The 13,110-nt window shown below is 42.7% G+C and overlaps 1 protein-coding gene across 2 annotated transcripts in view; it reads left to right on the top strand.

Annotated features, from left to right (window-relative positions):
- The first annotated feature begins 1,108 nt into the window (after nt 1-1,108).
- The window catches only part of CRADD (CASP2 and RIPK1 domain containing adaptor with death domain), a 74,810-nt gene continuing 62,808 nt past the window's right edge, over nt 1,109-13,110 (top strand). Inside the window, exons 1-2 of one of the 2 annotated variants that reach the window (XM_071423284.1) lie at nt 1,109-1,502; nt 4,782-5,087. In XM_071423284.1, the coding sequence (XP_071279385.1) occupies nt 4,790-5,087 (298 nt within the window). In that variant the 5' untranslated portion in view covers nt 1,109-1,502; nt 4,782-4,789. Of the gene's footprint in view, nt 1,503-1,712; nt 2,001-4,781; nt 5,088-13,110 lie in introns of those variants that run through there. The other variant, XM_071423286.1, reaches the window with a different exon arrangement.

Genomic DNA, 13,110 nt, shown 5'->3' with positions numbered 1-13,110 from the left:
ACATGTGTATCGATTTTTTAAAAACATTTCTTAAAACCAGCATACAAACTTTGCCTTTAAGGCTGATTTACATTCTGTGTCTACATAAATTCTCAACTGTCAGCCACAGGAAAATCAAAGGAAAAGGATTTAAGATTCTTGAGTGTGGCTGCCTATCTTTATGCAAAATCTTGTAGATAAATATCATGTTAAGCATAGGCAGAATGTGAACTCTACTCTTGGCTACATTTTTCCATGGCAAGTATTTCTTGGGTACAGTATCTAGGAAAGGCACGTAAAGGTTTCCACCACTAGCTTCCAAATACCCTTAAGTATTTCAAATACCCTTAAATTTGTACGATTAGTCCAAACAGAGTGTACAAATGGGATTCACAAGGTGATGACGTTTCTAGCAGCAGTGCAGCAACCACCTTTCCTGCTTTTCCAGAGGGTAGGTATTAGCACGCTGTGCAGACCACAGCCAGCTTGCTGTGCCTGCCTGCAGCTTCAAAGGTAGTACGTGCCAGCACTGGAAGATCTTTTTTTTTCCCCTTTCATCGCCATTGCGGTCCCGACATGAAAGAAAAAGGGCTGACACCACTCAATCCCGTGTGACACCTGACACCTATGCAAAGATGGAAAAAAGTTATTTCATGATGTGTGAGTGAAAGTGACACTGCCTCATTTTTACAGTGCTGTGAATCACCGTCTTCTCTTTTCTACTGTATTTCACTTCCAGGCATCCGTATAAAATTAAGTGAATAATACAGCATTCAGTAATAGAGGAATAAAACAACAAGAGTGTGCATAGCAATGTGGTAGACACAGGCCAGCTCTTACTTGAACAAATTATTTTCATCTATTAAAGTTTGTTCATTTTTAGGCTGTCCAGGTGAAAGTAATGAAGCCAAATGTGTACAGTATTCGATATAATACTGCTCTGTGTTTGATATGAGGATGCCAGCACCACGATGAAGTTCAGTTTAGCGCATACTCAAAAATAGGAACCAGTGTGCCTAGAGAGTAATGAGATCAGCTGTTTCTAATGTCATTAAAACTCTAATTTCGTCATTTCTAATTTAATTTTAGACACAACCCCTCCCCTCACTAAACACCCCACCGCCCTGACTCCTGAGAGCGCAGCAGGTCCTCCGAACTCCGGGAAAGGCGCCTCCTTGGCGGAGACACCTCCCGCTCCCGCCCTCGCCCCGGCGGCGGCACCGAGCAGCGGCAGCGGCGGCGGCGGCACCGGGCGGCGGCGGCACCAAGCAGCGGCGGCCCCGCCGGGCCCCTTCCCCAGCCGCGGCTACTGCCGCCCGGGCCCGGCTGCCCGCAGCTGACATGGCGGCCGCGGGCCCCTCCCGCGCTGGCGGGCCGGGAGCGGCCGCCCCTCCTCGGCCGGCCCGCAGCAGGGCGGCGGCGGCGGCTTCCGGCCGAGCCCTCCTGCCTTCAACAAAGATGGTGCTCCCCGCGCAAGCTCCGCGGGCGCCGGCGCGTCCTGGGTAGCTTCCCGCTCCCCTCGTGTAAGTACGGGGCGGGAGCGGCGGGCGCTCCCCGCACACTGCTCGCTCCCCCGGGCGCTGCCGACGGCTCCACTTGGTTCGTCCCGTCCCGTCCCGCCCCAGGCGCCGACGAGGGGGAAGCGGCAGAGCGGTGCCGCGGAGCCGGTCGGGGGCCGGGGCAGGGGCCGGGCTTCGGCGGGGAGGCCGGGCCGGGCCGGGGCGGCGGGGCCGCCTCCACTGGCGCAGCCCTGCCCGGCGGGAGGCCGGGACGGGAAGAAGGCCGGGGGCTGCAGCTGCCTGAGGGGGCTCGGGCCGCCGTGCGGGCAGCTGGCCCTGGCTGTTACCGGAGCAGCAGCTGCCACTCCTCGGCAGGGAAGACGTTAAAAGCAAAACTTGCTGCTTCTTTTTTTAATTTTTTTTTTTTTTTTTTTTTTTTATTTCTGACGGGGTGGGGGGATGTGTAAGACTTTTGACCCACAGGCTTGCTGTGAGAGCCAGAATAATTCATGGGTTAGGCAGGTGAGTGCAGTGGGTGTTCCAGAAAACCGTGAAATGTGTCTAGCAAGAAAACTGAGTGAATGTGCCTTTTTAGTGTCAGAAGGGGTTCTTATCAAAAGTTTTGTCCCCCTTCATGGACAGTTACTCTGTCAGATCCAGAAAAATGCAAACCTGCTTGTGTTGGTGTGGGGATGAGTCAAGGACTGTGCTCATTCAGCAGGTCATGGGCTATATTTCTTAAAATTTGGCTTTATAATGGAAAAGGTCAATTTTGAGACATATCTGGGGAATGCTTGAGTCATATTTTGGGTAAATGGACATCTCATATTTTTCATTTTCTGTGAAATTACTCGACTAAATTTAATTCAGAGCTTACTTTGAACCCCTAGATACAGGCTGTGATTAAAATGAACTTGTTAATTCTGTGTTGCACTAAAGCTGTTGCACTCTGTCCCAACACTGTTACACATCAAAATCCTGATACATTTCCATACCTAGCTGCTTAGTTCCTAACTCAGACATTTGATTCTCACAGTAAACACACACAAAGAAATACTTTATCTTTAAAAAGACCTTAGAAATCAGTATGCCCCATCCTGGAAATTTACCAGGCCAGTGCCAGGACTTTTAAACCCTCAGTTGTGTGCCCTCTGCAGTCAGCAAGGCAAAGGGCTTTTACAGCAGAAATTCTCCCTTCTGATTCCTGGCTTGACAGGCATTTCTCAATGCTCAAAGGTGCAAACCTTTGGTTTGTAAGAGCTTTATTTTTGAAAAGGGTTGGCTGCTTTGGTTGGGAAGAAGACGAACTTGACAAGTTCTGTACAGTCATCCAGCATGTGAGGAGGCTCCTGAATGGGGACTCTTGGGGCCCATTCAGAATGTGAAACACAAAAATTCTGTAGTATCTGAAGCAGTTTTCTGCCTGGGTTTAGATGACACCCTCAGAGGTGCTGCTGGATGCCTTTCTTGAACTCTGCAAGTGCTTCATGAGCTCAAGGGTGTTCTTCTAGAAGGAAGAAGTAGTAGGATTTACTGCCTGAATTTTGCTCTAGTCCAGAGATTGCTTTCTGTAGTGTAAAGGTTCTATGTGTTGGAGACCGGAATCCTCAGCTTCACCTGTCCAAAATTAGCAACCTAACATCAAGTGGGAAAATCCAGTTCTCTTTCCTGCCTGCTCTTTTTCCGTCTCCTTGCTTGCACTGCCTCAGTCTATGATGGAGTTTGATGTTTGAACTGTGCTTGGCAAACTAGCATTTCTTAGGGACATGGGCTGGCATAGCAGTGTTTGATTCCCACATGATCCCTAGACAGAAGGTAAGCACCTTGAAATTCACTTCAGTAGATGAGAAATGCACTGGGTAGCCCAGGAAAGATGGAGTCCTCCAGCAAGATGCTTTCCAGCAGTGCTTTTGACACTTGATGAAAGCATTTTTGGAAAGTGGCTTTGTCAGAGGATGTCAGGGTGAGACAGGGTTTTCCAGTCTCTCTCTCATGACTCTGTGCTCTTGCATTCTGTCGAAGGTGCTGTTTACATGCCAGTATGTTCTGTTGGTCACCCTCCTGGATTTTAACAACCAGGCCAACCACACAATTTTGATGGGGCCCTGGGAGTCAGCAGGCACCTCTGATGTAAAAAGACCTCATCAGCTTTCATGCAAAAGCTTTGAAAATTCTGTCTCTCCTTGCTTGTATCCTCTAGCTGAACGAAGTAGAGTTTCTTCAAGGTCTAGTGGTTCAAACAGCAGTGTCTAGTTTAGTTGTGAGAAACCCTCTTGGTAATCACACTCAACACTTGCTGCTATTTTTTGACTTCATTATTTAGTAATGAGAAGGTATTTAATTGTGTTGTCCTGTCATTTTCTTTTTCAAGTGCCATTAATGGGCCCAGGGATATGTTTGTCATTAAGGACTGGGCGAGACACTTTGATTTGAAGATCTGGCATGGACTGCTGACTTGATCTTGGATGAGCTGTTTGGTCTTTCTGGACCCTGATTATTCTTTTGAAGAGTGGCTATAAAATGCATCTTTTTCAGTTTTTGTCTAGTCAGAGTGTTAGTCAAGTGACATAGAAGCTGGCAGAGGGCATCTGATGCCTTCCTGTGAACACATTAGAAGAGAGGGAGAAGAGCTATTTAAGCTAAGGAACAGTTTTGGCAGAAGAAATGCTTATAAATAGAAGGGGAGAAATTTGAGGTGGAAATTCAAAGAAAGTTTCTTCTCATCAGAACAGTTGAGTTCCAGAGCTGTCTTCCAGGATGATTCAGGGGTGAGAATGACCTGATACCTAAGGTATGTTTCTACCCCTCTTAAACTTGAATTGCATCTTGTAGGCCAAAGCTACCTGCTGATTCTGTCCCTGCTGCTTCTGTACTGCTGCTGTTTTTGTAATTGTATCAGTGGTCAGGTGTGATATCTCTTTAATTTTGGGAGGGTTAGTGTCTCTTAAGGACTGGCAAGTACCCTAGCTGCCTTTAGTATGGACCTAAACTAGCAGGATTATTTGGCATGGGTTTCACTCCAGCAAAGGACTGGTTTTTGTAATGCCAAATGTTCTATTCTTGTCTAGTATTTCCCAGAAACTGGATCATTTTACCTTATGTGACAGTGAAATCTGAGTGGAAAGAAGATGATGGGGGACCATTAGTAGTTTTGCCAGGTTGGTGATTCTGAGTTTGGTGTTTTCTCTGAAGGTTGACAGGTGTCAGACATCACTTTTAGATGTTCAGAAATCACTTCTGGATGTTAAAGGTTGAAGTATTTTAATCTTCACACATTTCCTTACTCCTTTTTGCACACTCTAGGTTGCCTGATGGATGCCAGAGACAAGCAGCTTTTACGCTCCCTGCGCCTGGAGCTCTGCACAGAGGTGCTGGTGGATGGACTCGTTATTCAGTATCTCTACCAAGAAGGGATTCTCACAGACAGTCATGTTCAAGAAATAAAAGCCCAAACCACTAGTCAGAGGAAAACTATGATGCTCCTTGATATTCTCCCCACCAGAGGACCCAAAGCTTTTGATGTGTTCTTGGATTCCTTGCAGGAGTTCCCGTGGGTTAAGGACAAGCTGATGCGGAAGCGTAAGGAAATGACAATACAAGATCCTTCAGGTAAGGCCAGGGTTGCTGTTGCTGCTATTTTGAAGCTTGTTCTCAAGCCATAATTTCAAAAGTGTTGAATATACCAGTAATTTCAAGTCATGTGTCATGTAAACTCATGATACCAAGAAAAGGGAACAGCCTTAATTTCCTGGAAGCTACTCAAACACCAGGAAATATTGCAAAGTTTGAGACATGAACAGGGCTGAGTTTCAGGACACAAGGAGACAGCAGGAAAGGCTACCTTGGGAGAGGCTAGCATATAGGAGGACCCATAATCCATTGCCTCAAAGGGAATGGGCTATGAAAAGTAATTTTGACTAGCTGCAGAACAGTGTCTTTGCCATCCATATCAAATACTGTTTCATTTATGTTAGTTTTACAGTGGTTTGTTCAGGAATCATTTATATTTACAGAGTTTTTATTTGTTTACTTTTATTATGATTTTAATGTAATTTTTATTTAGTAGTATATGCTAATTTAGATTTATTTAGTTTATTATATTTAGTGGAGTGCAAATATCTAGGATCATTACTTGCAAAATTACTAGCCGTTGCTTATTTTTAAAAGAAATTTAGGAGCTAACTGATTATTTACTATAATCTATGGCTTTTTGGCATTTAAATGTACTTCTAAAACTAGTTTTCTAGACTAGATGTTTGTTCAGATGTGATTTCTTTACCAGTTTATGCATGCAATTGCTGAGCTGTTTTGAAGTCAAGACAATTGCTTTAAATGCACATTTCTGGCAGCATGCACTGGCTGCTAACCTCATGTTACCAGCAAGGTAGTGAAATAGTCCTCACTTGGGAACATTTTTTCCAAGCAGTCTGATCAATGTTTCTCCAAGCCCTTCCCTCCTGCTGTACCCCCATTGGAGTGTGGTCATACCTACCTTGATGCACATGACATGTGATTTTTCCAGTGTCAGTGTGCTTTGCGTGAGACTGAAAGCCTGTGAAGAAGGGTGACTAAGACCTGTTGACCATCATGTCCACCTGCGTCTCAGTTAGCTGCATGTTCAAGAACATTTGTCAAGATCTGCTGGACAAATCTGAGATTATCTTACCTTAGGACATTTTTCATGGAATATTCTGACAGCTGGTCTTTCTGTTGGTCTCTGTGTATGTTGGTGTGTGCGTGCTTGGAGATGAGTAAATAATTTTCAAAATTTGGGAATAAACGTCCTGTGCTGCCTAAAAGTTCTCAGCATAATGCAAACTATGGCATTGAGTGTGCTGGAAAAGGCCTTGCTCACTTAAATACTGTCATGCTAGTGCTCTTTATTTGCCTTACAAATCAGCCTCTTTATTTGATAATTGCTGCTTAAGCTGCTGAATAATCTTGTGTGTGTTCCAGACATACACAGCCATTAAATACCGTCGGGATCGTGTAGTTTGTTACCGAAAAAATTGTTACCAATTTTTGTCCTTTTGGTTGTTTTGTGGATTGCTTGTTCCTGCTCTTGATCACTTGTGACTAGTGTGCTGGATTTCTGCATATCAGGTTCTCTGGTTTTGAGTGGGCTGACAGTACTTGATAGTCCTATTGCCAAATTGTGTTAATTCGAAAAGGCTTCCAGGTTAGATCAAAGGTTACTGTTACTTTTATGGTGGCAATACAGAGAGTAAGAACAGGATAGGAGGCAGAAAGCCAAGTTTGTTTTAATATTTAGGCATGTTCTTTGGAAACCCAAGAAAGAGAGCACCATCTGTGCCCTCATAAATGCTGAGTGCGCCCTGGAATGAATTGGAAACTATGGTGGCAGCATCAGGGCTGATTACATGCAAGAAAATGTGGTTTGGGATAAAAAGCTTCGCTTTGCATTCTAACAACAGACTTGGAAGCTTTTGTCTTGGCGGAGTACACGAACATATGCTTAGCCTTAAGCATGGAAAAAACCATTGGCTCTAATAAAACTATAAGCACATTTAAAATTAAGTGTGTTCTCTAGTGCCATGCTAGATAACTTAACTTCTGCCTTATTGGAAACTCCTCTTCTAACTGATTATTTGTCAATGGTAATTTGTTTTAAAGAAGCCATTTGTGGTGAAAAAAGCTTGCCACATATACACTATTCTTCTTTTAGACCCTAAAACTTTTAAAATGGAAGTTGGTTTTAAGTCCCCAGATTTTAATTTTTTTTTTCCTTTGGATCATAAATACTATGGAAATGGAATGCTTTCTGTTCACTTGCTTATGGTCACTTAAGATTCTGCTAAGGAAAATATCCTCTGTTTTTACAGCCCGTTTTGCAGGACTAAGGAGTGGTAGTAAATTGATCCTTGATGGAAGGTTTTATTTTCATCTTTTGCTTCTCTGAGGTTACATGTAGGATTTTTCCAGTTAGTAATTAAATAGACTATTAGATTATGTCCATCTGAACCTGAAAACTGGGATGTACACAGTGATTTTTTTTATGTAGGCCTTTGAATTATTTTGCATTTTATTCAAAGAGATCATGCTTTCTGTCCTTCCTACAGCTGAGAAGTATAGTTGGTTAAAGAAAATCACAACCATAATTTTTTAGAAACTTTTAGTTTATTTTCTTTTCCTAGTAAAAAACAAGCCCAAACCAACAAATCAAACAAACAGCAATTTCAGAAAGAAAAATATTTTTGTTGATATTGTATAAATATGATCTGGTGGACCAAGCAACTGCAAAATGGAAGCCAAAGTCTGAGATCTAGGCAAGATGCTGCCACTGACTCATTGTGAATCTTTGAGCAAATTCTTTCAAGGCAATTGCTTTATTGATTCCCAAGTTGTGTAACTCGGTGTAATGTTCATGGAACAGCATAGAGTAGAGCTGTAAATTGGCCCAGGATTCAACACAGACTATGCTGTTTGGCTGCTTGCAAATAAATGAACTTTAAAACCTCTGATATCCTGAGTTTTATTGCTGAATGTCAGTTGACTTAAAAATAATAGTTCTGTATTCTGTCATCTGATGTAGTTCCATTGAACACAGAAGACCTTAATCCCGCAGAGCACAAGGAATAGTTTTTCCATGAGAATCAGGAGGGTGATGTGCAGGCAGATAGGGCCACTTGCATCTGTGTAACTGAAGCAAAGAGACTCAAGATTTCTTCCCCTTGCTTGTTTACTTCATGCAAAGACAGCCTTTTGCCTAGGGTCCCCTTTCTCGTAAGGGAACCCTCATTCTTTTTTCATAAGCTGGGGAAAGCATAGTTGTAAAACTCCAAAATCTCAAGAAGGGAGTTTAAAGTCATGTGCTTTTGGAGGTAAGTATTTATGACTTGAATTGATTTAAAGGTGATAGGGTATCTTTCTGGCTTGTATAACAACCTGTGATAAGCCAGTTCACGCTGTGCAGAGTGGCATTGCGAGACTTAATCATTATAAACATCAACCACAGCATGAGTTTCTGGTTTTGAAGATCAAAACTTCTGCCATAGTAAGAGTTAACAAAAGTAATGTGTGTCTGTTTCATTGGGAAATGACTGTTCTGGTTTTTCTGCCCTAGTTTGGATAGCTTTATGCCTTTGTCAGGAGCATAAATCTTCAATATAGTCTTATAATTCCTATGAAAAACTACAGCTGTTGGCAACAGAATTCCCTTCTTTCTAGGAACAGCAACAGTTACCCAATATATTTTGCACTGAATTAAAAAAAATACAAGTTTTGATGGTGTTTGTTTATCAGATTGTTTTTCTAATCTCTCTCCGCTTGGGAATTTCTCAGCCCAAGTATTCTATTTCTCTCCATAATATATGTGCTGTAAAATAATTTACTTCTAAAAGTGTTAGTACTGCACCTCTTTGTAGTATAGATGACTTCTTCATTCCACAGGAAATTGCAGCATACTGAGAACAAAAAAGTGAGATACGGTGTTTGCCAAAGGAGTCCTAGAGCAGCTGCTTCTATCTGGCAAATGTTAGTGAATTTAGGGCATCAGAATTGCCATGGGAAAGCTGTACTCTCACAACTAGGCAGGGAATATTTTCTAATGCATAATTTTGTTGTGGTACCTGGTAAACATTAGCGTCCTGCTAGACTTGGGTGTTCATTTGAACAAATTTTAGCCTGGTTGAGGTTTTTCCCTGGATGTGTGGGGAGTGTGTGTTGTTGTATAGCTGTAGAAATCTTCATGTTGTTTAACCCTTTGGATGAAGCATGCAGATACAAAGCAAAGCAAAACACGTACATATCCCAAGAAAGCCAAACTTCCCTCCATCCCCTCCCAGCTTTCCCAAAGTCCTTTTTCCACTGCTGCGTTGTGGATTTCTAAGAATTTGGATTCAAATGCAAAAGCATTAGTACATAATTTTTGTATCTCTTCTTACCTTTTGTTGGCTGCTTCCTGCCTTCTTCCTATCCTGCTTGCTCTCCCATCTATTGCAGTAAGGAAACAGCCTGATCTCTTGCCTTTTCCATTTAGATGTCAGATAGGAAAAGCAGCTGAGGAATCCCTTTTCTCTCTCTGAAATCGTGGACAGAAGTCTGTAGTTTTTTTCCTTTCTTCTCTTTCCCTCCCCTCTCTTGTATAGTCTAGTGGCAGAAGGGGGAGTTTCCTCCCATGTATGTATGAAGGAAAGGGATGGGCTTAGCAGTCTTGGCCTCACTTGGTTGACCTGGAGATGAAGGAATGCCCTTGTGCCACATCCTAACGCCTGGAGGCTGCAGGAAATGTCCTCTGGTTATCTGGAGCTGTTCAAAGGCATCCTCAAAGGAGAATTTCCCAAACTCTTTTCCACATTCCCATCTCCCCTGAAAATCGGGTGTTACATTTATGGCTTTGGCTGTGTTCCTGACCGCAGTGAGATCTGTGAAATCTGGCAGTAAAGGTTTGTGCACGCACTCAATATGAACCGTATGCATCATGACATGGACAAGTCATTGACATCTCTGGTACTATGGAGCATTCTATGTATGTATTTTTGGTTTAATATGTGTATAGATTTTTTTTCCTTCTTTTTCTTTCAATTTAAATAGCATCTGCTTGCTTTATTTTTTTGTCATGTTCATAAGTAGCTGGCTTTATGCTGCTTATATCCTACTTTTTCACTTTGAGAGGCCTAAATTTTAAGCATCGGTGTTAGGAAGTCTTGTTTCCAGCCTCAAGTAGTTTCTTTCAGGTAAGTTAATGGAAAGATATACCCATACTTGGTGTTGTACTCAGTAACACAAATATGTGAGGCTAATATTAATAATATAGATTTAATAAAACATATAGGCCTGGAAACAAGAAAGGAGGAGTGAGTTCTGGCACGAGAGGTGTTTAGACCAGCTGTGCTCAATCAACTACTCTTAACCAATACCACTAAGAGGAAGCAATTGGTAACTGGTATTGAAGACTCCCTGGTGTAGGAAGTGGAGACCTCCATGTGCTGACCAGATCTGATGCCTTCCAAAGTTTGCTGCTTCCCAAAGGACTGGATCACAAAGGTTGCCAAGACCTGGCCAATCATCAGACTTTGCTGCTCTCTCATATTGTTATAATACTTCAGCAGATTAAAGATGACTGTAGGGCTCGGTGATCTCATATGAAGGGATTGATTCCAAGCAGTGTTCTCCATAAATCCATGGAGCTGGATGGGATATATCTGAGGGAGCTGGACTATATCTTTGAGAGGCTGTTTTTTGTCATGTTTGGTAGGCTGTGGTAAGCCAAATGCACAAAATGCAGTAAAGTAACAGGGAAGAGCCACCTTGGGTACACCACAGGTAAAACAAGCTTAAGCAACTTGATTCTTGCCTTCTATAATAAAACATCTGCCTCTGTGAATAGGCAGCAGATTTCATTTAATTGATTTCAGCAAGGCTTTCAGCACACTATTGTAGCATTCTTGTGGCTAGCTGGGAAGGTATGGACTGAATGGGTGCCCTGCACAGTGGTTGAAAGGTTGGACCACCGGTCTAAGAAGATCGTGGTTGTAGCTTCGATGTCCATCTAACTGGTGGCTAATCAGGAATTATGTTTCTCAGGTTCCTCTAGGATACAGTTAATTACACATGGTTAGTGCATCTTGAAACCCTCCCTGCACTGCCATATGCAATTAAGTTTTCATTCCATATCTGTTTACAGTCATATATTTGTTTATGTGAAGGAGAACTAGAGCACCCAAATATCATTCATTACCTCTAAGTGATACAGTTTACCTTGTTAGGACATTTATTGTTTTGTAAACAAGACTTTTAAAGCCAATTTTTATCTACTTTGCAATCATGTAAATGGAAAACCAGTCTTGTTGCTTCTTTTTCCCATTAGGCCATTGTTTCAGTATGTCAGTTTCTTTTTTTCTTCCTGCTCTTGCTTTTTCTGTGAATAAATTTGTTGATGCTAATTAATGTCCCTTGTGCCCCTCAGATACACAATAACATATGCTCCAGAGTACCTGAGGAAACTTGTAACTGAGTAATTCATTCTTGGGAATGAGAAAACCTCATATTTTGATGTATTGGTGAGGAGTGGTACACGTGTTTTGACTGTCTCCACTGCTGCAAACTGAAGTGAAGCTTCAGTGTTCCTTCCAGTTTGCATTTAGAGAAGGAGCCAATTTGATTTATATAAGGTGGTTTGTATGTGCAGGAAATAAGCATTAATGCACTGGATCAAGGTAAATAAATCCATACTAGTGCACCACTTCTTCTGTCAGCCTTCTTAATCTTACTGTTTCAGTACTTTGCCTGAGATTTTCAAAAGTGCTCATCGTTAACCCAAGCTCACTCAACCCTTCTCCTGTTGAGGTCAAGGGTAAGCTCCCCTTGGCTTTAAAGAAGGCAGTTTTAGTCCTATGCATGTGCTTTGAAAAGTCTTAGGTTTCATTTGTAGTTAATGATATGTTGAGTTTTTTAACAAACAGCCTATTTCAGTTTTTGATTTTTCTAATAAAATACGTGCTAGGAATGAGTAAAAGGACTTCAACAGGTGAAGGGTTGACTAAGCCCTGGCAGCCCCAGGGATCTCTAGCTGGCTCTGGTGGCAGGTAGGCTCCCTCCACAGGCAGGTACTCCCTTTAAGCAGGGGCATAGGAGTCCTTGGCAAAGTAACCACTGAGAAAGAAAAACTGGAATGAAAAGGAAAGCCAGTACTTTTTAGAATCTCTATGCAAAGAATATATTAATTTAACTATGATTTTATTCACTGTAAGCAATGGCTTTGTTTGCTCAGCTTTTGAAACTGACATGTCCTTTATTCATACTCCTCTTCCATTTAATTAAGAAGTCATTTATTTCTTTATCATCCAGTTCTCCTACATCCCACATGAGATTAGTTTAATATCCATATTCTTGACCAGCGATTGCTGCAGTTAGGGTGGCAGAACACTCTTACATCATCCCCTTGGTTAATGTACTCTTGGTGGATCTGGTGAGTACATCTGCAAAGTGCTTGTTTTAAAAGCAACTTCAGGTTATAGCTAGAAATGCTATCCAGCTGTTTGCAGTAGAAATTAACTCAGGATTCTCAGGGCATTCCTCTTGCAGGCACACCTGGATTCTAAACGGGGAGCCTTAAATCGTTCCCCAGCAAGCTGCTGGTTGTGCTTTCAGCCAGGTGCCCAGGCTCTGGGCAGGTTCCAGGCTGCCTGTCAGCCACGCCAAGCAGTGCAGTGCCTCTCTCATCACTGCTGGTGGGTGCATGGCTGTGCCTTTCTCTGGCCATTTCACCCACGGTGCTGAGCCCTGTGGGTGTTTGCAGCACCTCCTGGCAGATAGGGCTGTGTCCTGCCAGTGAGGTGCAGCTTTTCACATGGAAATGTTGATATCGCCCCACAGTGTGACAGGTAAGATCCCTCCTTGTGACCTAATGTCTTAGACACTTCCCTGATAAGCTCATCTATGGTTTATATAAGCAGTGCCCCCTCAGCTGTGTTTGTATATATTTTGTGGAGGCATAGCTCCAAGAGAGAGCTCATATATTGAAATTTGAATAAAGTCCTTTCCAGTAATTGAAAGAACTTTTTTAAGTCCTAGGAAGAGATAGGGTTGAGTTCCTCTCCTTTTTTCACCTGGGCTAATTAAGGCAGCTTCTGAGTTGGTGTGCTGGCCTTTGTGTGGTGTGCTTCCCCTC

This window comes from Agelaius tricolor, unplaced genomic scaffold (assembly GCF_023055355.1).
Source record: "Agelaius tricolor isolate 1412-34295 unplaced genomic scaffold, bAgeTri1.0.p SCAF_3, whole genome shotgun sequence".
In the NCBI taxonomy this organism is placed as follows: domain Eukaryota; kingdom Metazoa; phylum Chordata; class Aves; order Passeriformes; family Icteridae; genus Agelaius; species Agelaius tricolor.
Note: the sequence above shows the minus strand (reverse complement) of the source record. Positions and strands in the feature narration are given on the sequence as shown.